Raw genomic sequence first — 24,826 nt, forward strand, 5'->3', positions numbered from 1 at the left:
GATGCCCCATTTCTTCCTCATCAGTCACTGGCTGGACTTCGGTGACGGGAGAAGATTGCAGGCTCACCTGTTATTTATCAGAAGGTAGGAAGGCTCTGGTGCACTTTCTGAGAAAGACAAATATCAGGTGATCTGAAGATGTTAAAATTATAGCGTATCTAATATAACAGAAGGGAGAGATTTTCTGAAGCAAAGGGCTGGGAATTTCTGAAATACGGTACTCCATGTATGATAAACTTACATTAAGTTGGCTCACAAAGTTTCCACCCATATTTGCTTTATTCCAATTGCCATGATTAGTTTCCCAGAATATTCTAGACTCAGAGCACTCATGCTAGGTTGTGATTTTAATTGCTTGTTATATCACATCTTCCGAGTTGGTGTGTCAACTAAGAGGCCAGTGATACATCTCTGTCTTGTCTTTCATTTTATCCCTACATTTAGCACAGTGCCTGCCACACACTGGGTATTTGGCAAGTGTTTGTAGAATGAATGCATGACTGGCTGTTGAGTTGATAGCAGAGAAGTCTGTAATTGAGATCTGGTTATTGTTGGACTTGAGGGAAAGAGGAGGCCGTTCTGAATGAGCACTGGTTACATGTAACCTCCTCGTCATTCTCTGATGACTGTAGAACCCTCTACAGAGCAGTGAGAGTGGTTTTCCTGTGTACTTAAATGTTTGCTTTCTCATGCTACTTTTCCAAATCCTAGTTGCCTTTTTCCCTCAAATGCTTCCTTTTCTGTGAAGCCTTCCCTGATTCCCACATCGAACCCTATTCATAGTAGTGCCTTATTTATTTATTTTTTGGGGTGCTTTTACTACTCTATACCATGTATTGTTTCTGTTGTTTGGTATGTGTTGTTCTACCAGACTATAAACTCCTTGTGGGCAAAACCCAGGTCTTGTCCAAACCAGCATGCTTCCGAGAGTAGAAAGGAGCGCTAACCAGGTGGTTACTGGGGTAATAGTCCCGTCCGAGAACTGTGCCGGGCACACCTGATGTATGAGCGGTGTTCGGTAGTCCGCTCGAGGTCTGGCTTATTGCAGAAGCACTCGCCACCTGGACCTGTTCACAAGCATGAGAAGGTAGCAAGATCTTAGTCTTGTTTCTGTCACTTTACCTGTTTATTAGTGATGGTGGGCAATTCATTTCATCCTTTGGATCCTAATTTTACTGACATGTTCAGTGAAGAGGATTATCTGTATCCTGCTGGTTTCTTGGCTACCCCCTTTTGAGGAAAAGATATTAAAAAACCTTTAAAACTGTGAGATGGCCTACAACATAAGGTACTACAGTAGAATTTAGAATAAAATGAAGATTTTCTGACTTTGTAAACAAACTAGAAGCTGAAGACTGAAGTGTTTATAAAGTGTTTTTTAGCAAAAGCATAATATAGTGCCCTATAGACAGTGTTAAATAAGTAAATTAAAAAAAATATTAGTGCTTGCTTCGGGAGCACATATAGTTAAAAAAAAAACCCACATTATTGGTGATATTTGAATTCCTTTTTCTTTTACTTTTTTTAAACTTAAAAAAGTTTCTCACCTAGAGATAACCTCCAATTTGGGTCATTCCTCTACATCTTATTGTCACTTTCACTTCAGTGCGTCCTTGTTAATGACCAAACTGAAAGGTGAAAGTAGCAGGTTGGTGGGTTAGACTGTGCTGAGGAGTGGGAGGAATTACTCAATTGTTCCTGACAATTAATTGGAAATCATGATCTCTGCTTTTTTAGCATTCCATTCAGTATTTGAAATAAGCTTTATAATGTCAGCTATCCTAGAGCATGGCAATTAAAAATGTGCCAACAAAAAAGAATATCCCCACTGTAGATTGAACATGCTTTATTCAGAACATATGACTCTTACTTCCATCCAGTGGTGGTATCGAAAACTTGATGTGTTCCAGAAAGCAGTAAATTAAGCAAGCAGTACGGGAGGGCTTGTAGTACATTTTAAAAATAAATACATAAATATTTTCAAAGGAAATAGAAAAAGTACATAATTCAGATCATATCCCAGACCAATTAAAAAAAAATTTTAAGTGAAATTTAGTATCTAATACTTGGACCAAACAAAAGCTCTCTAGCCTTTCACCAGCTGGCCAAGTGACTATACCTACTCACTACTGGCAGTAAACATTAACACATTGTGAGGCATGAACAGGAAGCCAAGTCATGAGGCATCTGCATTAACATCCCTTCATGCTAATTGAAGTATTATTAAATCTTAAATTTTTTTTACTTAACAGTGTAAAATTGCTCATCTAATTTCATAGTCATTATATGGTATATTCCAAAATTGAACTGGGAAAGTATTTGTTTTGAATCCAAAAGTACCAATTAATTTTAGCATTCATGAAACACTAAAAATAATTGGATGAGGGAGAAATGAAAGCAACTCATTTTTAATATCTAGACTGTAGGGACATAAAATATTTTATGTGAAGTGCAAAAGAAGGAAGTTACAGGTTCTTAACTATTTTTTGTGGCCCGTTTACACAAGGAGAACCTTAGCAACACATACAAATTTAAATGTGAAGCTTCTTACTTTGTTCTTTAAGGTACACATTCCAAAAGGTAAACTTTAGAATTTGTTCCTGCATTTTAAATGAAAGAAAGCTTTATTACCGTTATAACATAAATTCTTGAAAATGCCAGGTAGCTCAGTGATAAATTTGACAGTTTCGTCTGAGAAAGTTTAGTGTCATTGAATTGATCATCAGTATTTTGCCAGTGTATTTTGTTTTAAATGTTCTAAATATTATACTAGAATTTCTTTAAAGGAGGGAGGCTAAGATTCATCCCAATGCCTGACTTTTTTAGTTAACTTTGATTTTCTCAATGTGATTGCCAAGGAAATTATTGAATTCATTTTCTCTGGGTATCTTCTCTATTGCTTTTCTTTGATTCTTGCCATTGCAACCAGCCTGAGATTTTACATGATAAAGGAAATCTGTGGAACTAATCCTCGAAACCTCTTTCTGTTTTCTCACATAACACCTCCAGGCACAGAAAAGACAGAATACTTCATTTGCATTCTTAAACATTGGGATCTTAGAATGAGTCTTTCAGCTGGAAATGTTATTGCATCTACATTTCCCCTGAAGAAAAAAAAAAAAAAAGGTTAACAGCCCACTCAGGTTTATGTGAACTCATCTCTTTTTAGTCTCCTGGTCTGCGCTAAGAGTGTGATAAATGAAGCTTAAGTGCCCAGCATCTTTCTTCTTTACAATCAGTGAGACTTTGGAAATAGATATCAGTGCTGATTACAAGGAACTGAAAAGAAGAAATCAGATATGCACAAAAGCGATGGCAAACACTGACAAACTTTAATCTTAGTCTTCTGAAGTGGAAGAAACATTCCCAAAGGTGATATAGAATATAGTAACGAGAATTTTAAAAAATAGAATATCTTCTCTGTGAGCTTGAAAAGTTTATTTACCCCAAAGGTACAAAGATATTCAGAGATTTATAGGTGATTTCACTGGCTTTTATTAAATTAAGAAGTACCCCAAACCTTTTGTTTGCTACAGGTACTTTTGTCAGAAACCCAAAACATTTAATAAAGAAATGTAACCGTTCTCAGACTTAGTAATAGCTGAAAAGTAGACATGGACATCATCCCACCGTCTAATATTAGAAGTAGAGAGTGTTCTGTTGCTATAATGCTCACTTCCTGTGAATGGAAAAGAGGGTTTTATATGTAACTATATTCCTCAACTAGAAAACCTGACTTCTGCCAATTGTTACAGTGGGGGCAGTTACTGCCCCTCCATTTCCCTAACTAAATATTGTACATGGCTGTCATCTGGAAGTAATAATATTGCTTGAGTGCATTGTGCCAAGTAGACACTTAATACAAAATATACACTAGCCAAAATGAAATCCAGATACTGGTGATACTGAAAGAGAAAGACACAGATTTCTTTGGCTAAATTAAGTCACAGCATACACGATGCTCTGTACAGTAAATATGGTTATAAGTATGTCATTAGATTTCATTTGATCTTGCAATTAGTATCCCAAACAAATGAACAAACTGTGTTGGTTTATAAGTTTATACTTAGAATTTTAGAATGAAACTTTTGTCTCCCCTCTACCACCCACCCCCATGGCAGTCAAATGCCTTAGTGTTCTTATCCCAGTGAGTCACATAAATTGGGTTCTAAATTCCCAGTGAGGACCGCACTTCAAAGAAAGTGATTCCTGTAAATGCAGAGGGTTTGAGGCCGGTAGCACCCTTTTCTAGGGTTTGCATCTCTCCTGATTGATACCCTATAGTCAGTGTAGAAGAAATAGTATTAGGATTTGGTTTCCAGTCTTCTCTGATCCCACACTGTTCTGCTGGACTGCCGGCCCCTGCAGAACGTTGAATGGTAGTGGTGGGAGGGCTCATTCATATCCCGTTCCTGTCTGCTCCTGGGCCAGCTGCTGGTTTCACTGGTTTCAAACCATCCAGCTGCTGGTTTCACTGGTGTGATCACTCTGAAATCACTTTAGAAAATTTTTATTGTAAAATAAAAGTGCGAAACTATGCAAAACAAATGGGTGGCTTGCTTAAGGTAAATAACCTTGTAGTTACTGCTTAGGTCTAGATAGTAGGTGTTTGCCCTGGAACTTGTCCCTGTGGCCCGTCTCAATCCCATGCTCGGATTTCTCCCTGTTCATACCCACTACGTGACTTTTCTAGTAATCCTCTTCTTGCGTTTTAAGGTAATTTTTACTGTCCAAATGTGGATCCCTAGAAACTATGGTTTGTCTGGTCCATTTGTTTTCAGATTTATTCCTTTTAAATTTCTCTTAATCCACAGATTCAGACCTTTCTTTTCCTTACAATTTCCTGTTGAAGAATCTTGGGTTATTGTCTTGGAGAATTTCTGTCCATCTTGACTTTGTTGAGTATGTGCTCATGGTCAGGGTTTTCCTCCATTCTTGGCATTTTCTGTAGATTGGATTCCTACATCTGGATTTAGAGATGGGATGAGATCTGGGTTTGGATGCCTTTGGCCAAGACTGTAGGAGGTACATAGTGTCTTGTTGGCACTTCTTATAATGTAAGCAGCTTTTGATGCTTACTGTCTGTATCTAGTATTTCACTGGATTGCAAAATAGTGATATTTTAACTCTGACATCTTTTTCATTAATTGACTGGAATATATTTAGGGCTCCTAGAGGCTCAGCTGGTTATACGTCTGACTCTTGATTTCGGCTCAGGTCATGATCTCAGGGTTGTGGGATTGAGCCTTGCCCGGGCCCAGCGTGGAGCCTGCTTAAGATTCTCTCTCACCCTCTCCCACTGTCTCTCCACCTCCTCCCCTACTCATACTCGCTCTCTCTCTCAAATAAATAGGAATATATTTATAAAGAGACACTTTGCCACATTTATTGTTTGGTTACCTAGTGGTACAATTCATACAGAAAGAGCAAGATAAATGCACAATTCTTTACCTTTATCTACTAGTTTTTGAGGTGATGAATGTTTCCTTATCCTTTCAAAGTTGACCCAGTTCTTTTAAAAAGTATCATTATGAAGTCATAGATTGAAACCTATTTTGTATGCTTAAATCTGTTGGCATTACTAGCGAAGCCTAACTTGTTTCTCTTAGGCCAGAGGGGGATTCAAGTTGGGTCATGGTCTTTTTGACTTGACCTCATAATCTTTTACAGCTTCCTTGTTCTCCAGTCTGGCAAGACATTCTAGGCTCACATTTTACATTCCTGCTCCAGGCCTTTAATCAGCTATCACTGTTGGTTTTTTCTTTATGGTATTAGAGACCACAGTCACGGTGCCAGGCATGGTCATTGCTGCTGATGGTCTTTGCTTCTAGGCCTTTTAGTTTATAGGACTAGAAAGATAGGTGTATTAACAGATTTTTTAAAGACATATATTAATTATATATGATGTAAGTATTAACTATGTTCTGTAAGTAGAATATATAACATGCTAATATATTTAATATGTATATTTAGATATAATGCTATCCCCAAGCACAATTAGGGTGTATGTAATATAAATATGTAATATAGATATTGCATAATACACTAGCTATATAACAAACACATAGTGTTTTTCATATATATATGTATATGCACACACACACACACACACACACACACATATAAAACTTGTACTAAAAGTATAATTAAATATACCCTGTACTTTACGTGAGATTGAGAGAAAGGAAGAGTGAGCACGGGCAGTTTCATGTGATCCTTCAGTTTCATGTGATTTTTCACATGTCCGGATACAGTATTTTTTTTTTTAATGCATTTTTAGATTTTATTTTTGACAGAAAGGAAGAGTGAGCACTTGCAGGGGCAGAGGGAGAGGAGAGAGAATCCCAAGCAGATTCTGTGCGGGGTGCTGAGCCTGATGCTTAGTCTCATGACCCTGAGATCATGACCTGAGCCAGAATCAAGAGTTGGTTGCTTAACTGACTGAGCCACCCAGGTCCTCTAGGATGCAGTGTTCTTAAATTTTTTTCTCAAAAATGTTGTTTCCCCTCCACAATCCATATACATATACATAAGTATATTATTTTTAGGCAGTCTGCTCCCAATGTGGGGCTCAAACTCCCAACCCTTTGAGCAAGAGTTGCATGCTCCACTGATAAGCCAGCCAGGTGCCGCTGCCACCATCCACTTAGGTTGGTGGACTGGGCACAAACAGGGAGCTGGCCAGCTGAGGCTGACAGTCTGTGGTTTGCAAGCTGCAGGTTTGTTCAGTTCCTCAGAAAGAGGCCCTGAGTTCTTGTTTGTTGTTACATTTTCTCTGTACTTTTTTCTTGGATGTCAGTTTTGTTGGATTTAAAAATCCTTGGCTCATACTTTTTCTTGACTATGTTACTCTGTTTTCTTTCGGCTTGGACGACCATTGTCCGAGTCTGGTGATAATTTAAACTTCTCTTTTGTAGAAATCACATATTCTGTATTATTTTTTTCTTTTTCTTGTAAGCAGTATTGTTAGAATAAATCGTGGTCATTCTGGATGGGAATTTCTCAGTTTTGCTGTAGTATGTCTTTTTGCTATCTATTTCCAATTTTAAAACTATTTTCTTGAAATATAGTTTTCAGTATTTTTTTCCTTTGCTTTAGTTTTCTTGAAAGACTCCTCTTAGCCGTATGTTAGATGCTCTTTCTCTTCAGTTTTGTCATTTTTCTCTTGTATCTTTTAAAAATAATTTCATTGTTCTGGTATCTGATTTCAGAAAAGTTTCTTTGTTTCAGTTTCTATCTATTTCCTGTAGGCTTTATCTGTTTTTTTTATTCACTCTTGAGTTTCCTCTGGGTTAGTCTTCATTTCCAGAATGATATTTCTTATTAATTTCTGATTTTATCTTGAGGTCTGTCACCTCATTTCTGAACTTTTTTTTTTTTTTTAAAGATTTTATTTATTTATTTGATAGAGAGACAGCAAGAGCGGGGATATAAGCAGGGGGTTGCCAGAGGGAGAAGCAGGCTCTCCGCTGAGCAGGGAGCCCGATGTGGGGCTCGATCCCAGGACCCTGGGATCATGACCGGGGCTGAAGGCAACACTTAACCACTGAGCCACCCAGGCACCCATTTCTGAACATTTCTAAATCTGATGTTATGTTATTTCATGTTTTCTGTAACTTTAGAAAATGTTTTTTAACAGTTTTGGTCTGTTACATGTTGTTACATTTTTCTCCTGTGGGTTTTTTTCCCCCCCTTCATGGATGTTATTCTAGTATTTATTTTTTTTCTTATATAAACATTGTATAGGATTTTATCTTGATCCTTTTATTTTGCATAGTTTTATCTGTAAAGTTTTATTCTATATTGCTTTTTAAAGAACTGTATATATTTTTGAAATGAGTGATACATGTCTAAGAAGTTTAAGTACTTGAATAGAGATAGCAGGAAAAGTTTTTCTGAAGTCTTTTTTTTTTTAAGATTTTATTTATTTATTTGACACAGAGAGATCACAAGTGTAGGCAGAGAGACAGACAGAGAGAGAGGGGAAAGCAGGCTCCCCACTGAGCAGACAGCCCGACTTGGGGCTTGATCCCAGGATCCTGAGACTACGACCTGAACAGAAGGCAGAGGTTTAACCCACTGAGCCACCCAGGTGCCCCTTTCTGAAGTCTTAAAAAGATGAATTAACCTTGTAATCTCCCTGTCCTTCTTTTTGGTGTTCATACTGTTACCACCGTATTTGGGGGTAGCCTTTCTGTCTGCTACTGTGTGCATTTGACATAATCATATTAATTTTTGGAAGTTTTCTCTCACTGGCTTACTTTTTTAACTCATGTGTTAAGTTCCCCATACCAATCTTGAACTGATCTTTTCTACAAGAAACTCTTTTTCCTTTTAGCAAGGAATACTTTAAAATCTAGAATCTGAGCCCTTTTTGCAATTCAGCAATTTTTTCATGGCTCTGTCTTTTATATGACCCTAGTTTTAAAGTTATCCAAATAGTATCGTGGTGAGCCTAAAGTATATGCATTTAAAAGAAATCTGAATTCATAGTGTAGCAGTTTACTTATATATTTTCTGCGAATGAATTACGTATCATGCATTTTTTATAAATGATGATTATTTCTGTCCTTCATTCACAACCTAAAGCCTGTTTCAAGTTAACTCTCATTATTCCCTAACACACTACTCAAAACCCTTTTTTTCATTCTCTCAAAATTTGACCAGAATCATAAAATCACAGAATTTAGAAAATGAATCTTAGAGCAGTGATTTTGGCTTTTTGCTATTTTTCTATAAAGGCCACTTTAAAAAAAAGATTATATAATGATTTCTTAATTTATTTTGGAGAGAGTACGCAGGAGCGTGGCGGGGTTTGCGGGGGAAGGACTGAGGGAGAGAATCTCCAGCAGACTCCCTGCTGAGCATAGAGCCTAATGTGGGAAAAGACCTCCTGACCCTGAGGTCATCACTGGAACGAACGTTAAGGGTTGGATGCTCAACACCCTGAGCTGCCCAGGCCCCTGAAATGCCTTTGACTGGAATAATACCTTCAGGTATTATATTCGTCATTCAGTACAAATTTACAAGGACCTTATAAAGAATAGATATGGAAGTGTATGTTATTGCTATGGAATGTCAAAAAGACTTGTGATAAAGGGAGACAGAGGATTGGATCAATGATAAAAGATCCAGGGTGAACAAAGGGTTATCAGAAGGGTAGTCATGATAAATTCTGGCCTTAACTTTATAATCACACAGATGACTCTGGTCAAAATCTCAGAACTTTTAAAACATGGTCCATCAGGGACACTTGGGTAGCTCAGTGGGTTAAGCCTCTGCCTTTGGCTCGGGTTATGGTCTCAGGGTCCTGGGATGGAGCCCCACATCGGGATCTGTGCTCATCAGGGAGCTTGCCCCCCCCCCCCCCGCCTGCCTCTCTGCCTACTTGTCAAAAAAACATGGTCCATCATTTTGCAGTTGCCATACTGTCTTACCCTGACCTCATCCTTGCTCTTGTGGTCAAAGAATTATGGGAGTTAAGAACGTGGACACTGCCTTCTCATTTTGCCTTAATTACATTTAAGGGCTAACCCAGGGAATGCTATCAAAACATCTAAAAGAAAGAGAAAATTAGTTCATTGAAACATCTGTCTGAGTAGTTACCCAGCTTACTAATACTGGCTATTTTTCTTTTCTGTTGGATGGCACAAAAGAATAAGTCACTAAATCCTTGATGTGAGCTTTTTTTCTTGGTGATTTTACATTTTAGGATAAGTAATTTGTCTCAAATTGGAATGTGTGAGAAAATCTAGTTAACTAATCAGAGGTTCCTAGTTGTTGGGCTCCTGTTAATCAGAATTTTTACTGTATAATCATAATGTATTTTGGATGTTCTCATTTATGTTATTTTTTCAACTCTTTGTGTAGGTATTCTGATTACTTGATTACATCTGTCTACCATAGTGGTATTTAAAACTGCATTTATAGCAAACATTCTTCCATCTTAGCAAATAAAATGAGAATATGGAAAGACAACCAATAGTTGAAACATTATTGTTTCCTCTTGACTTGGCTTGGCATTTAGTGGGTTGCAGGTTTGGGATGAAGAGACATGATATGATATGATAATTGCTGTGGTCCAAAAGGACTAGTTTATCCAGCTGGAGACATGTGGAGTATGTGGAGTGTGCAGAGATGGAAGCCTACGACCATTTTGCTCTCTTGCAGAGAGAACTTTTAATGTGTTTACATTTTGAGGGTCTCACAAAAAGATCCTTTTTTTAAAATTAAGAAAATAAGGTTCTATTAGTAAAACTAAATGTGAACATTTGATGGGGAGGTACTTTATGGGCCTCTGTCTTGGCTGAAGAGGTTTCTCATCGCATTCTGCCATTTATAACTGGTAATTGTAGGTATTTGGGTTCCTGTAATGTATTTTGAGGTCCTGTGGACCTAACTGTCTTACTTTTCTAAGTTCTCTTTTTATCAGGACTTCTGCTTAAGAGATAAGAACTAACAGTTTTAACATTTAGCTCGGTGTTTTACATTATTATTTTATTTAATCCTTCAATCAAACTGGCAAGGTGGTTATTATTCCCATTGTCACACAAAGAAAAGGAGACTTTATTTGTTCAGAGTCTAAAAATTCCCTTTTCTTCTGTGTTGGCTTTGGACACAAAGGAAAATATACCTCCTGAGTTTAAAGGCTTTGGTTTTTCTGTATATTTCATCTGAGTGATTTCATATATAACTTTCAATTTTCTCCTGTATTTAATGCCTTTGAAAATCCATATCTCAGCCTGGACTCATCTTAGAACCTCTAGACCTGTCTGTTAGCTTCCTGTACACTATCATAGACATCTCACCCCCCAATTCTTGATCTTCCGTACATTGCTTCTGTTGATTTCCTGCTCTCTTTCCATCTTCTGCTCTGGGTGTGTTTAATCCTTTTGGTTCCTAATGGCCGAGAGACCGGTCCAAGCAACATGCTGCAGTAGCTACTCTGGACAATACAAGGAGAATGAAACTCCTTCCCCCAACCATGAGTCCTTCCAGGCACCAGTGCTAATTGATAGAATGCTAGGCATAAAATACACGATTTATTCTTTGTGCCGATCTGACCAGAAGTCACGGGAGAAGCAACAGTTCAGGGCCTGGCTCTAATGGTGCCGGGGATACATTCTGGTTTTTCATTTTTCATATTTAATCTCAATTCTTCACCCAGTAACCTTATCCTTTACTTGAGCAGATGTCACCTTTACTTCTCTAGATGGTGCCCTGTGGTGGCGCTCTCTACATCATGTTTTGTTCTCTCCCTGATTAGTTTGTTGGCAAAATTCATTAGCATCTTGTTCATTTTAATACTGTAAACACAGGGGTGGATCCATTGCTTGGGAACTAAATGTGATTTATACAGAAGAGTTTTTGTTGAAACTATAACTCTACCTGGTAAATTCCCACTATATTCTTGACTCATTTCTTGTAGTCACAGAGGATGTAAACATTCTGTACTTTATTTTGTCTATTTCCCTTTGGTATTAGTGACCACGTTCCCTTGAATTAGTGGATATCCTGTGGTTTTCATCCATGTCCCTTACATTTAACTCGAAGCTTGACACAGAGTTGGTATTTAATAAAGAAGGACATTTGTGTTGAACTAGGCAGTGTGCTATAGGGGAGGGAGAATGCAAAGATTTATGAGGTGTTTTAAAGGTGAACCTACTGTTTAGGTTAGTTGGCAGGATACTGTATATAAATATAATACTGTAGAAGTGGCTTTCCCAAAGAATACTGTTAATATCACACATTTTGTTACTTTTTTATCATTCATTTGTTACTTTTCTTTGGCTCCACTGTTTCCTAGATCTTTTTGCACTTATACTGTATTCAACACTCTATCTTTTAATGTATTGGCTCAAATGCTTTGCTTTTAAGTTGCTTTTGGTATGTCAATATACATACGGGTTTTTCTTTTTATAAAGTTGTGACTGTATCAAGCGCTGTATTGTTTTTGTTACACATTTCTCCTTGTGTTTCTCCACAGGCTGCAGAAGATGTCGTTTTCATTGGACCTGACACACATGCTATTCAAGCCATGGGTGACAAGATTGAAAGCAAATTATTAGCTAAGAAAGCAAAGGTTAATACAATCCCTGGCTTTGATGGAGTAGTCAAGGTGAGAAACTACGTTATTGTAATATACATGTCCTTAAGGCAAACATTTTGTGAAAAGCATAAGATAAAATGCAGTTATTACTAAATGCAATAATATAAATGCAAGATGAAATGAAAAATATACATGTGTAGGTTACAATAAATCAGTGTTGTTTATACTGGATTAGTCTATTTTTTTTTTAAGATTTTATTTTATTTTTAAGTAATCTCTGCGCCCAACATGGGGCTCGAACTACAACCCCAAGATCAAGAGTTGCCTGCTACGCAGACTGAGCCAGCCAGGGACCCCTGGATTATTTTAAATGGTATAAATTAAAAGCGTTTTTACTTAAAAATTAAAAGGATTTTCTGGGGCATCTGGGTGGCTCAGCGGGTTAAAGCCTCTGCCTTCGGTTCGGGTCATGATCTAAGGGTCCTGGGATCCAGCCCTGCATCGGGCTCTCTGCTCAGCAGGGAGCCTGCTTCCCCTGCCCCCCATCTCTGCCTGCCTCTCTGCCTATGATCTCTGTCTGTCAAATAAATAAATAAAATCTTTAAAAAAAAAAAGGATTTTACTTAAGCATTGTATTTCACGATAAAGAATTTTTTTTAAATTGAAGTCTCATTGACACATAAAGTCACATTATTTTTAGGTGTACAACATAGTGATTTCACAACTCTATACATTATGCTCTGCTCACCACAAGTGTAGCTACCATCTGTCACCAGACAACCCTACTACAGTCCCATTGACTGTAGTCCCTGTGCTGTATGTAGCTTTTATCCCTGTGACTAATTCGATAAGTGGAAACCTGTACTTCCCAGTCCCCTTCACCCACTTACCCATCCCGCCACACCTCTCCCTTTTGGACACTTACCAGTTTGTTCTTCGTGTTTATGGGTATGAGATTCTACCTTTTTTAAAAAAGTATTTTATTTATTTATTTAGAGAGAGGGCACGCGCAAGTGCAAAAGGGAAGGAGGCAGAGGGAGGGAGAGAAGCAGGCTCCTGGTTGAGCAGGGAGTCAGATGGGGGGGGCTGGATCCCAGCACCAGGATCACAGCCTGAACGGAAGGCAGTCCCCCAGGCGCTAGGAGATTCTGCTTTTTGTTTATTTGTTTTTTGGATCCTGCATATAAATGAAGTCATATGGTATTTGTCTTTCTCTGACTTATTTCACCTAGTATAATACCTGCTGGATCTATGCATGTTGTCGAAAATGGCAAATTCTCAGTCTTTGTTCAGGCTGAGTTATAATTCGTGTGTGTGTGTGTGTGTGTGTGTGTTCTCTTCTTTATCCATTCATTTATCAGTGAGCACTTGGGCTGCTTCCATGTCTCTGCTGTTGCAGTGAATGCTGCAGTGAACATAGCGGTACATATATTTGAATTCATGTATTTGTTTTCTTTGGGTAAATACCCCCAAATAGAATCACTTATCATATAATATTTCTATTTTTAATATTTAAAGGAACTTGCAGGGCATCTGGGTGGCTCAGTCGGTTAACTCTGCCCTTGGCTCCGGTCATGATCCCAGGGTCCTGGGATGGAGTCCCACATCAGGCTCCCTGCTCAGCAAGGAGTCTGCCTCTCTCTCCCCCTCTGCCCCTTCCCCAGCTCATGCTCTCTCTCTCTCATTCTCACTCTCTCTCAAACTAATAAATCCCCCCCCCCTTTTTTAGGGTACTTCCATACTGTTTTCCCCAGTGGCTGCTCTAGTTTGCATTCCCACTGACAGTGTAGGAGGGTTCTCTTTCTTCCACATCCTCACCAACCCTTGTTATTTCTGGTCTTTTTGATTCTAGCCATTCTGACAGGTGTAAGGTGATGATCTCATTGTGGTTTTAATCTGTGTGTCCCTGATAATTAGCGATGTTGAGCATCTTTTCATGTGTCTGTTGGCCATCTGTATTGTCTTTTTTGTCAAGTGTCTATTCAGGTCTTCTGTCCATTTTTAATCAGATTATTTGTATTTTGGTATTGAGTTATATAGATTCTTTCTATATTTACTGGATATGTCATTTCAAATATCTTCTCCTGTTTGGTCATGATTAATATTGACTCCTACTTTCATAGGGAAAAACTTGATGATTTAAAAGATGTTCTCTTAGTGCTCTGGATTGCATTTAATGATGGTATGTGTTTAACGCTTATAGCATTATGATGTTCTATGTGTATCTTTGTGTTGAGTTTCTGTCCATATGCATAAAACATCAATTATAAATGTGTTTCTGGTAGAAAGTAGAATAGCTGTAGATGATTCTAGATCCCAAACATAACTCCTCATTAAGTAAGCAGCTTTCGCAGCTGGTGCCCAGGATCCCTCACCACATGGTGCTTCCAGTTTAGTGGAAAGAAATGTGGTTGTTTTCTTCCTAGAGCACTGTAACTCCTTGTCACTTCATAGCTGTCACCTTAGTCTCTCTTGCCTTTCACAGCCACAGGTCTTAGAAGAATTGCCCTTACTTGTTTTCATGTCTGCACTGCTCACTTAATCATTAATCTACCACAGTCCGGCTTCTTTCCTCATTCTTAGGGAAATTTCTTTTGCAATGGTTACCAGCAACCTTTTCTACTCAGTAAATTCAGTATATAATTTGTAATCCTGGTCTTTAGCTCTTCAAAGCATTTGAGTCTTTTGGTCACTTTTTCCTTTTTGAAATATCTATTCCTGGCACATGACTCAGTTCTAGTTACGTTTTTGTATTTTTTGGCTTGTTTTGAATGCTTGTTCTTAGTCTTCATGCTGATTGTTCTTCCTATCTTTGTTCTGTAAATGTGGTTTTATTTTGGATTCTGAGTAGTAAATGTTTTCTTATTGTACACTCTCACTCTGGGGCAGCCTCACTTATTCTTACGGCTCACGCATCAATTCTCTATATATTTATCTGGGCTAGATCTCTCCTGAATTTCAAAACTGCGTGTGTGGGGGTGCCTGGGTGGCTCAGTGGGTTAGGCCTCTGCCTTCAGCTCAGGTCATGATCTCAGGGTCCTGGGATCAAGCCCCGCATCTGGGTCTCTGCTTAGCAGGGAGCCTGCTTCCTCCTCTTTCTCTCTGTGCCTGCCTCTCTGCCTACTTGTGATCTCTCTCTCTCTGTCAAATAAATAAGTAAGAATCTTATTAATAAGTAAGTAACAATCTTTAAAAACAAAATAAAACAAAACAAAACTGCATGTGTGGTTCCTTCTTAAGTAGTTTTTGCTTGATGCCCCTGAGGCATCTTGAAAGTAGTAAGTTAAAAGCTAAGCTCATAATTTTCTCTTTGATTAGCAATTTGCAAACTGTGTCTCCATGCACGTCTGATTAATAAATAAAGTATTGCTGGAACACAGCTATGCTCTCTCCTTCACGGATTGCCGATGGCTGCGTTTTTCCACTAGTGACTGAGTTGAGAAATTGTGACAGACCACGTCACCTAGCAAGCCTGAAATATTTATTACTTGGCCCATTCAGAAGGTGTTTGCTGATGCCTGCTCTAAGCGTCTCAACCTGTTTCTTTCTTGACTGGGAAAGTGGTGCTATTTTCCACACTGTTTCTCGAACTAGAACCTTAGAGGCTTCACCAGCAGACTCACCCAGGCGCCCCACCCAGTTAGCTTTCAACACGATTGCTTAAGTGACCTTTCAGAAATCCAGATTCAGTCCAATGCCTGTGTTGAAAAACTCTTGAATGGCTACTAATTCAAATCCTTTAAATAGCTGGGCTTTGTTTTTTCTCTTCAAACTGATAGTGAGCCCGTTTACCCGGTTTTACATTGTGTATGCCAACCATATATGATGTCTTTTAGGTATTTGAAATTTCTCTACTAGATTCTGTCATGCGTGTTAATTCTGCTTCTCCATTCCTTATTGTCTCCTCATTGTTTGGCTGTTGGCTTAAACATAAATTCCTCACAGAGGCATTCCTCAACTGCCTAGATTAGATTAGGCCTTCTGCTGTATTTTCTCTTCGTTCCCTGTACTTTGCCCATCACATTTTAAATCATTCATACATTCATCTACTAAGTAAATATTTAAATGCATACTATTTGTCCAGTATTGTTTGAAGTGCAATGTGTATAGTAATGAACAACTATAATAAAAATATTCCTGCCCTCATGGAGCTTATACTATAGAAGAAGGAGACAGACAGTAGACAAATAATGAAATACATAGTACATGCTATGGTGAAACATGAGACAGGGAATGGGGGAAGGGGATGCTAGGAGGTGGTGACAGGGCAAGTCATGCGGATTTCAGGAGGAAGAGCAAAGCATATTAGGCAGAAAGAGTAGCAAGTGTAAAGTTGTTGAGATTGAAATGTACTTGATATTCAACAACCAACCAGGAATCTTGTGGCTTCTGTGATCAAGGGAGAGAAGAATCAGAGATGAGGTGATTGAAGTAAGATGTAGTAGGGAGCTCAGATTTTATAGGCCTTTCTGCCCATTTTAATGATGAGTTCAATGTATACTTCCCGCATGCCAATTATAAACTCTTTGCTGAAAGGGATTGCATTCTTTTTGTTACTGCATCACTTACACATGTGCCTGGAACAGAGTCAGTGTGCATGAAATACTTGTTGGATGAATAATCTCCTAGGAGATGAATTTTTACACATATAACCGTGGTATACACATTATCTGTTGTGTAGTACATATTTACTAGACACACCAAGAAAGGAAAGCATAATGAAAAACCAAGAGAATACATAAAACAGACAATAGAAATAGATTCACATATGCTGTAGATACTGGGGTTGATGATAACTGTGAAATAAGTACAATTGATCTGTTAAAAAGGTTTTTTTGAAGAAAATGTGGAAAAAAAGAAACGTAGAAAGAATTTCTGGCTTTTGGCTCATGTCCTGATCTGATCCCTAAAGTCATGGGATTGAGTCTCATATTGGGCTCTGTGCTCAGTGTGGAGTCTGCTTGTCCCTCTCTCTCTGCTTCTTCTCCTGCCTGTTTGCTCCCTCTCTCTCCAAAATAAATAAATTAAAAAAATATTTTTAAAGAATTTAGCCAGGGAATATGAGTCTCTAGGTAAAATTAAATGGAAAGTATGTAATGGCAAATATATGGAGGTAAGGACTTTAGATAGGTTTAATAATAAACTAAGTAGAATATAAGATCCATGTGTAGAGTTTATCAGTATTTCATCGCTTTTTATGGCTTAATAATGTTCCATAATAGGACTAAACCACTTTCTTTTTTTAAGAAGCCATTCATTAGTTGATGGACATCCGAGTTATTTCCATCTTTTGGTGATTATAAATAATGCTGCTACAAACATTTGTGTGCAATTGTTTGAGTATCTGTCTTGAGTTCTTTGGGGGTATTTATCCAGGAATGGAATTGTAGGGTCATATGGTAATTCCATGTTTAACTTTTTGGGGAACTGTCAGGCATCTAGACCTTTGTATAATCCTCTCTTCAGTTTGGGTAAAACCTGTGACTTGCTTCTCTAACTGTTAGAATATGGCAAAGGGTAATGACATGTCACTTCCTGAACTAGGTTATATTACAGAGCAAAGGTGATTTGCTATCACTGCATTAACTTGCATTGTAGGGGAGAGTAACTGAGTGTTACTGCTGTAATTATGTTTCATTATATAAGACTCCATTTTAGGAGACGAGAGAACAAATTCTAGTTTTTGACTTGACATAAGGAGCCATTTTGAGGAAGTCCACATGACAATAAACTTCAGGTGTAGCATCTGAGGATCTGAGTTAGGGCAGTTTCTCTGAGAGCTAGCAGAAAGGTAGGGTGCTTAGTCATGCAGCCACAAAGAATTGAACTCTGCCAACCATCTGAATGAGCCTGGATTTGTCCCCAGTTGAGCCTCCAAATTAAAAGGCAGTATAGCCCACACCGTAACTGCAGATTTGAAAGACTGAGCCGAGTGTGACAAGTGTGACGAGTGTGACCAGTCTTTTCTTTAGTAGGCTGTCAACTGTTGTTTTTTTCTTTTTCTTTTTCTTTTTCTTTTTCTTTTTCTTTTTCTTTTTCTTTTCATTCTTGTTTTAGAGAGCTGTATAAATTCAGGTGGTGGTTTGGATAGCTTATTATGAATTGTGATCTATTTTGCCCCAGTATTTCTGCCAGTATAGTTTTAATTTTTTTCAACAAAATATTTGAGTTCTTTGGGGGTATTTATCCCCCAAAGATCTTGAGATCTTCAGTAGGGGCTTGGTTTTGGTCACAAAGGTAGTAATGAGTCAGAGGCTAAGTTAATTCTGTCTTGATGATGAATAGCAGAATCCTCAGGAATTCACACACGTGGTCTTTAGGAGAGCGTATGTTCTGGAAATTCTGTTTGTCCTACATATTCTTTCCCATGAAGTCAGTGGGTGTGGTGTCTTGTAGGAAGAAGATGACCTAAGCTGAAATCAAGAGTCAGATGCTTAACTGACTGAGCTACCAAGGCACCTCTCAAGAGATTGCTTTAATGTCTGGAGTAGAAACATCTCATTTTATCTGTAAGGCCATCAATTTATTCTGCGTCTTATTCTGTTTTTTGTCTGTGGGCTCTTTCAAAATTTATAGTATCGAATTAAAGATCTGTCTGTGTGACTCTTTCCACCAGTTTTTGCATGTTTATAAAATTTTCTGTTTCTGGCTTAAGGCTACTCACAAAAAGTGAGGAAGGAGCTGGATCACAATTGCTTCGGGGTCCACTCCTGAATGCCTCCATGTACTATGGAGCCTGTTTCTGAGGTGCCCAATAGACATCTTCTTTTTTTGCCAGCACAACTAGATCAGAGGCCACCCTATGTTCATAGAAAAGATTCTGATAGTAGCTTCCCCAGGACCTTTCCCATTATTTCCAGTTTTTCTAAACTTGTCTGGTTTCCTGTGCAATTAGGAGTCTGAAGTCACTCTTAGGTCTTCCATTTTGCCTTGTATCCAGTGTGTGTGTGTATATGTATTTAATCTCTGTTTTTTTTTTTCAATTTTTAAATTAAAAACATTTTTAAAAAAAGATTTTATTTAACACAGACAGAGTACACAAGCAGGGGGAGCAGCAGAGGGACAAGCAGGCTGAGCAGGGGCTCAACATGGGGATTGATCCCAGGACCCTGAGATCATGACCTGAGCTGAAGCCCCCTGAAAGGCGCTCCTTTTATCTCAGGTTTTTTCCTTCTTTCGTTTTTTTTTTTTTTTTTTTTCTTCTTTTAAGAGAGCACTATAGGAGAGAGCCAGCACAAGTGAGAGGCAGAAGAAGAGGGAGAAGCAGGCTCCCTGATGAGTAGGAAGCCCGACAGTCTCGATCCCAGGATCCTGGGATCATGACCTGAGGCAAGACAGATACCAACCTACTGAGCCACCCAGGTGCCCCTTATCTCAGGTTCTTACTAGCAGTGTGAGCCGATTCATATCTATCTGGGGACCCTGGATTATTTATGCATTCCCCATTTTCTCTCTGTAAATTTCTATCTAATCTTTGTAAGCTTTGGAAAGTCTTTGGTAATACCTCTGAGTTCAGAATGAGACCAGAGTTTTAATTTAGGCGTCAAGGCTGAGCCAATTCTGAAATTAGCTTAATTTTAAAAGGTAATCTTGCTTGGAGGGTTTCTGGCCAGTTAGAAGAAAGGGAGAGCAGGTCAGTGGAAGAAGAGCAGACCAGGGGAAATGCAGGATAAAGACCATCGGGTTCGACAGAGTTTTAAATTTTTCACATTTTTCGTTTGGCTTTTCCTATGCCTTTCCTTCTTCCTTTGAACTTTGTTTTCCCTGTGAATTTCACAAGGAAGCAAATTTGGAATCCGTATTTCTTTTGGAAGCTTCTTTATTTGTAATGAAAAAATTACAGAACATGAGGTATTTGAGCTTTTTATTAACTGCCCCCCTATCCAATCAGGTGACTCTCACATGAACCATTCATATCAAAAGCTTACAGAGGAGTCTGTGATAATTTTTAATTATCCTAGGTAAGATTCTGGTTTTTAGAAGCATAGGAACATAAACTTGATTTCTGGATTTAGTACCTTTAAGGAGAGGTTTGCTTCAGAGAGAGCATAGACTTGTCCTGAGACAAACTCATGAGAATCTTTAAGAACATATCAAATGTGTTGTTTGTTCACCTCACGTCTTGGGCCCCCAGCCTAGTGGTTGGCCATCTCTAATGGTAGACCTGACCATATGCAAGGGAGAGCTCTTCCAGATCCAGACTCCCATGGACAAAAGTCAAGACAAAAACTTCTCAAGTTTTGTTTGTTTGATTTTGCAAATTTTATTTACTTATTAGAGAGAGTGAGTTGAGAGAGCACGAGTGGGAGCAGAGGGGAGGGAATAGCAGACTTCCCAGTGAGCAGGGAGCCCCCTGTGGAGCTTGACATCATGACCAGAGCCAAAGGCGGACACTTAACTGACTGAGCCACCCAGGCGCCCCTCAAGGTTTTGATGTGGTTTCAAAGGAAATTTTATCCTGTTCAGATACCATTGTGATGAAATCCTCTGAATACATCAGCCTCTGGAGCTACATGAAGGTGAACTTATAGGTCCTATATTTGTCTTCTTCCACATAAACTTTGTCTGTGGGCTTAGAACAAAAAATGTCGAGGATATTTTATTTCTAATAAGGAGGTCTTCCTCTACGAATAATCATTTTCAAATCTAATCCAAATATCAAAGGATTCCTCATTCCTGAGTTTCCTAAAAAAGAAATCGGAGCTCTCCCTGGTGAGATTTTTGTCATTGTTGTGGTTGGGGACACCCCTTGGTGGGGGCTCACTGGGCATCAGAGGAGCTCTGCGGTTTTTCCGAATCCAGGGTCTTTAACAGAACTTAGTGGAACCTCCCAGATTGCCTCAAAGTGTCAGTATCTTTAAATGTAGTAGCTATAATGAAGTTGGCTTTGCTCGTTCAACTAGTTCATCTCTTCGGGGAGACTGCATTTTACAATCTGCATTTGAATTTGCAGCTGCTGTTAATTTGTAAAATAGGGATAAGTAGCAAGTAGAAGAAAAATCCACTTACCTTTTCAGTTTTGTTTCATCGTATGCTTTAGGCGACTTTTAAGATCCATTCATGCCTTCACATAATGGCAGATTCTCATTACCTGTGTCACTTTTAACTATGGTGTATAGTTCTTGACACCTGTTGTCTGAATTTAGTTAAGCCCTAACTGAACATGTAGGTTATGTTTTTCAGATAAACATTTAAAAATAATTTTAGGAATGTCCGTTTGTTTTGCTCCTTAATTTTCATTCTGGTTTTATTTCTAGCTTACTTTTAGTTATTTGTTATAAGAGGCTGCACATACTTTTTAAAGTTCGGTTATTTAGTTTTCTTTTGTAGTAACTACATTCGTTTGGAACTACACTGTTCTTCACATTTAATAGTTTTAGATTTCTTACATAAGAGATTACTTTTAAGGGTATCTATGCAGGTAGAGTTTTGCTGATGCAAATAAATTGTATAAATTTTTGGAATACCATGTGGTTTTAGCAATTGTATTAGCAATACTTTTCCATATATGTGTTAACTATAGGTAGTTCTATCTTTTTTAAATAATAGGTTGGTTTTTTTGTTTTGCTTTAGTTTGTTTGTTGACACCCCACCCCCCCCAGCCTATAGTATCTTTAAGGCTAAATTTCTTTCTTTCCTTTTTAAAAGGATTTTATTTATTTATTTGACAGAGAGAGCAAGATAGCACACAAGCAGAGGGAGCAGTAGAGGGAGAAGGAGAAGCAGACTCTCCACTAAGCAGGGAGCCCAAAATGTGGCTCATGATCTCAGACCCTGAGATCATGACCTGAGCTAAAGACAATTGCTTAGCCATCTGAGTCACCCAGGCGCCCCTAAATTTCTTTTTTTCTTGACAACTGTTTTCTAGATTCCCCCGCCAAGTAATGTTCACCTAATTTGAGTAAATTAATGTGGTTTCAGTTCGTTACATTTCTTTTAAAAACGTTTCTTCCTTTTCCATTTGAATATTTAGGCTAGTGTATGGAGGGTGTATAGAGATGGTTTGCCACAGTCTGAAAATCTTGTGTGTGGTTTTCATTATGTCTTGTTCTTGAATCATTTTTTCGATTAGAGGGAAACCACATTATTTTAAGGTATAATCCTCAAATAGTCATCTGATAACAAGTATTTGCCTTTAACAAGTTCTGTTTTATTCAACATCTTATTACCTTGATCTCTAGAGCTTGAGAGCATTGTAGTAGGGTGTGCATCTGAAGCTGGTCGAAGACAGAATTTGGAACCCCAGCCCACTTGTTTAACAAAGAATAATGAGTTACAGACTCTGATTTCAAAGGGTTTTAAGTCCCCTTAGGTGACCTACAAGTAGACAGGCGATTTAGTACATTTTAATTATTTGAAGCTCAGAGTGCATGGGTCTCCAGGAGGGGGGCCGCCTAACCTAGTTTGAGGACGCCATGGCAGATGGAAGTGATAGCTGAAGTTTGAGGAGTAGTGAGTTAGCTAAAAAGTGATGGGAGACACAGCTTTCTTTTTTTCTTTTTCTTTTTTTTTTTTTTTTTTTTAAAGATTTTGTTTATTTGACACAGAGAGAGAGAGATCACAAGTAGGCAGAGAGAGAGGGGGAAGCAGGCTCCCTGCCGAGCTGCACTGAGACACAGCTTTAAGGTACACAAGAACACCTTATTGGTAAAGTTTGTTGCTGAGCCCCTGCGTGAGCTTTAGAAAAGTGCTGGTCTGAGCACCCGAGGCCGCAGAAAGACTGAGCTGGAGAGAAAATAAGGATCCAGATATGTGTGGTCTTGACTTTGACACACCTGGGTGTGGGGGTGGCTCTGTTCGCATTGGGGGCCTCTGAATGTAAAAAAGTTAACATGATAAAATTGTAGAATCAGATAACTTTCTTTGATTTGTGATGTGGAAACGGATTGGAGCAGTGCAAAGCGAGGTTGGTCAGTGAGTTAAAAGTGCTTTTGTTGGGCATGAAATGATAGAGGCTTAAAATAAAGTAGAATTTGTCATTTCTCCGATCTGGTACATGTCAGGAGTGGGGCAGAGGGAGGGATCACTGCATTTTGTTGTGATATATCAGCACTCCAGCTTTGGGGGAAGTTCATTAAACATCTCCAAGTTCCTGTTGCCCTTTACATCTCAGAGCACAGTGTGGTAATGTATTTGAATGAGGTTGGTAAATGTCACAGTCTAGGCTTAAAGTAGTCATCGTTTCTGTCACCTAATTAGCCGGATTTTAAAAACTGTACTCTTGCTTTAGCAAAAAGAGCCAAATAATAACAACAAAAACTAGCATAAAGGGAGTCATTTTAAAAACCAAAATAACCAAAAAATTGAAAAGCTGTGTCCTGGTAATGAAAAAGTACATTATTAGACATCAGTATCCTTTTGTCCTGCTAAACCAAGAGTGACCGTCCTGATGATGCCTCAGAGGCTTTTTTATTTTTGAAAAAGGATTCAGTTACTTTTACTGTGCCGTTTTATGGTTATAAAAATGTGTATAAAGTGTGTTAAAATGGTATAAAAATGTTTAGGAAGATTTGAAAGGATATTCAGTCTTTTGCTTGATTCAGAGTTGTCTGGAAAACACAATCAGCTAGAACCCATTTCCTGAACTCAGGACTGTTGAATGTTTTTGCTTTACGTTTATAAGAATGCAGAGTAGTTTGAGGATGCTTTTTTTTTTTTTTTTTAAGATTTTATATTTATTTATTTGACAGAGAGAGATCACAGCAGGCAGAGAGGCAGGCAGAGAGTGAGGAAAGGAAGCAGGCTCCTTGCTGAGCAGAGAGCCCAATGCGGGACTCGATCCGAGGACCCTGAGTTCATGACCTGAGTCGAAGGCAGCGGCTTAACCCACTGAGCCACCCAGGTGCCCCTGAGGATGCTTTTTGTGTACAGATAAGTGTTTACCCATAGCATATAGAAGCAGTCATCCCTGGCTCCCCCAAACAGTTGCTGGTTTGTTCTAGAACCAGCTGAGGAAAGTGAATTCTTAAGTAGCTTTCCATGTGAAGGACTCTCTCATCCATTGAGTACAGAATTCAGGGTTGTTAAGTAGGCAGTATAGCAAGTGAGAAGAGTTTCGGTCTGAATTACTGAATTACTGTTGGAGTGAATTGGGTGTTTAGCATCAGAGATGACTATTTAAATATGCCTGTCCTTATTACAGTTTTTGCTTTCCTTCCCCACTCTTCTTCCCTACCCACCAGCCACAATGAGTGCACAGATCGTCTGACCCCAGTGGAGTGTCCTGGGGATGCAGGTGCACATTTTTTTGCGGTATTGCAATGCTCGTATTAATTCTGCATTATACGGGTTCAGAGGCTAAATGATGACCACAAGATACCCCAGCCAAAGACTGGCAGGCAAGGAGCAGACCTGGCACTCTATGGTGGCGGGCTGCCCATTTTATCCCATATTGCCAGGCATACTGTGTGCCAACTAATTTCATCTTCTCAGTGATCCTAGGAGATAGAAATTGCCACTATCTCCAGCTTACAGATGAGGAAACCAGATTCCAGGGAGGCAGCCGGGGAGGTAGCGGGCTCACTCTCTGAGAGAGCCAGTGTTGAGCCCGCGCCTTCTGGCCCAAGCGCCTTCTGGCCCAAGCACCCGAGTTCTTAGCCTTTGCACTTTGATGCCTCCCAGGTGGGGGCTGGAGAGTGTGAACAAAAAGGCTTGTAGAAAAGGCACTAGATTTTTCTTAGCCCTTTATGACATTTTTGTGATCTGCTTATTTGTTTACAGCAACATCGCCCAACCCCTCCTGTCACTGAATTTTTTTTTACTGTTTTGCTCTCGGGT

General features: G+C 38.8%; 1 protein-coding gene across 2 annotated transcripts in view; it reads left to right on the forward strand.

The window, feature by feature from the left end:
- PCCA (propionyl-CoA carboxylase subunit alpha) overlaps positions 1-24,826 on the forward strand; it is a 403,241-nt gene that overhangs the window by 100,172 nt on the left and 278,243 nt on the right. For both annotated transcript variants that reach the window (XM_082700821.1, XM_082700820.1), the window contains exon 7: positions 11,987-12,118. In XM_082700821.1, the coding sequence (XP_082556947.1) occupies positions 11,987-12,118 (132 nt within the window). The remainder of the gene's footprint in view (positions 1-11,986; positions 12,119-24,826) is intronic.

This window comes from Mustela nivalis (genome assembly GCF_964662115.1).
Source record: "Mustela nivalis genome assembly, chromosome: 15".
Classification (NCBI taxonomy): Eukaryota; Metazoa; Chordata; class Mammalia; order Carnivora; family Mustelidae; genus Mustela; species Mustela nivalis.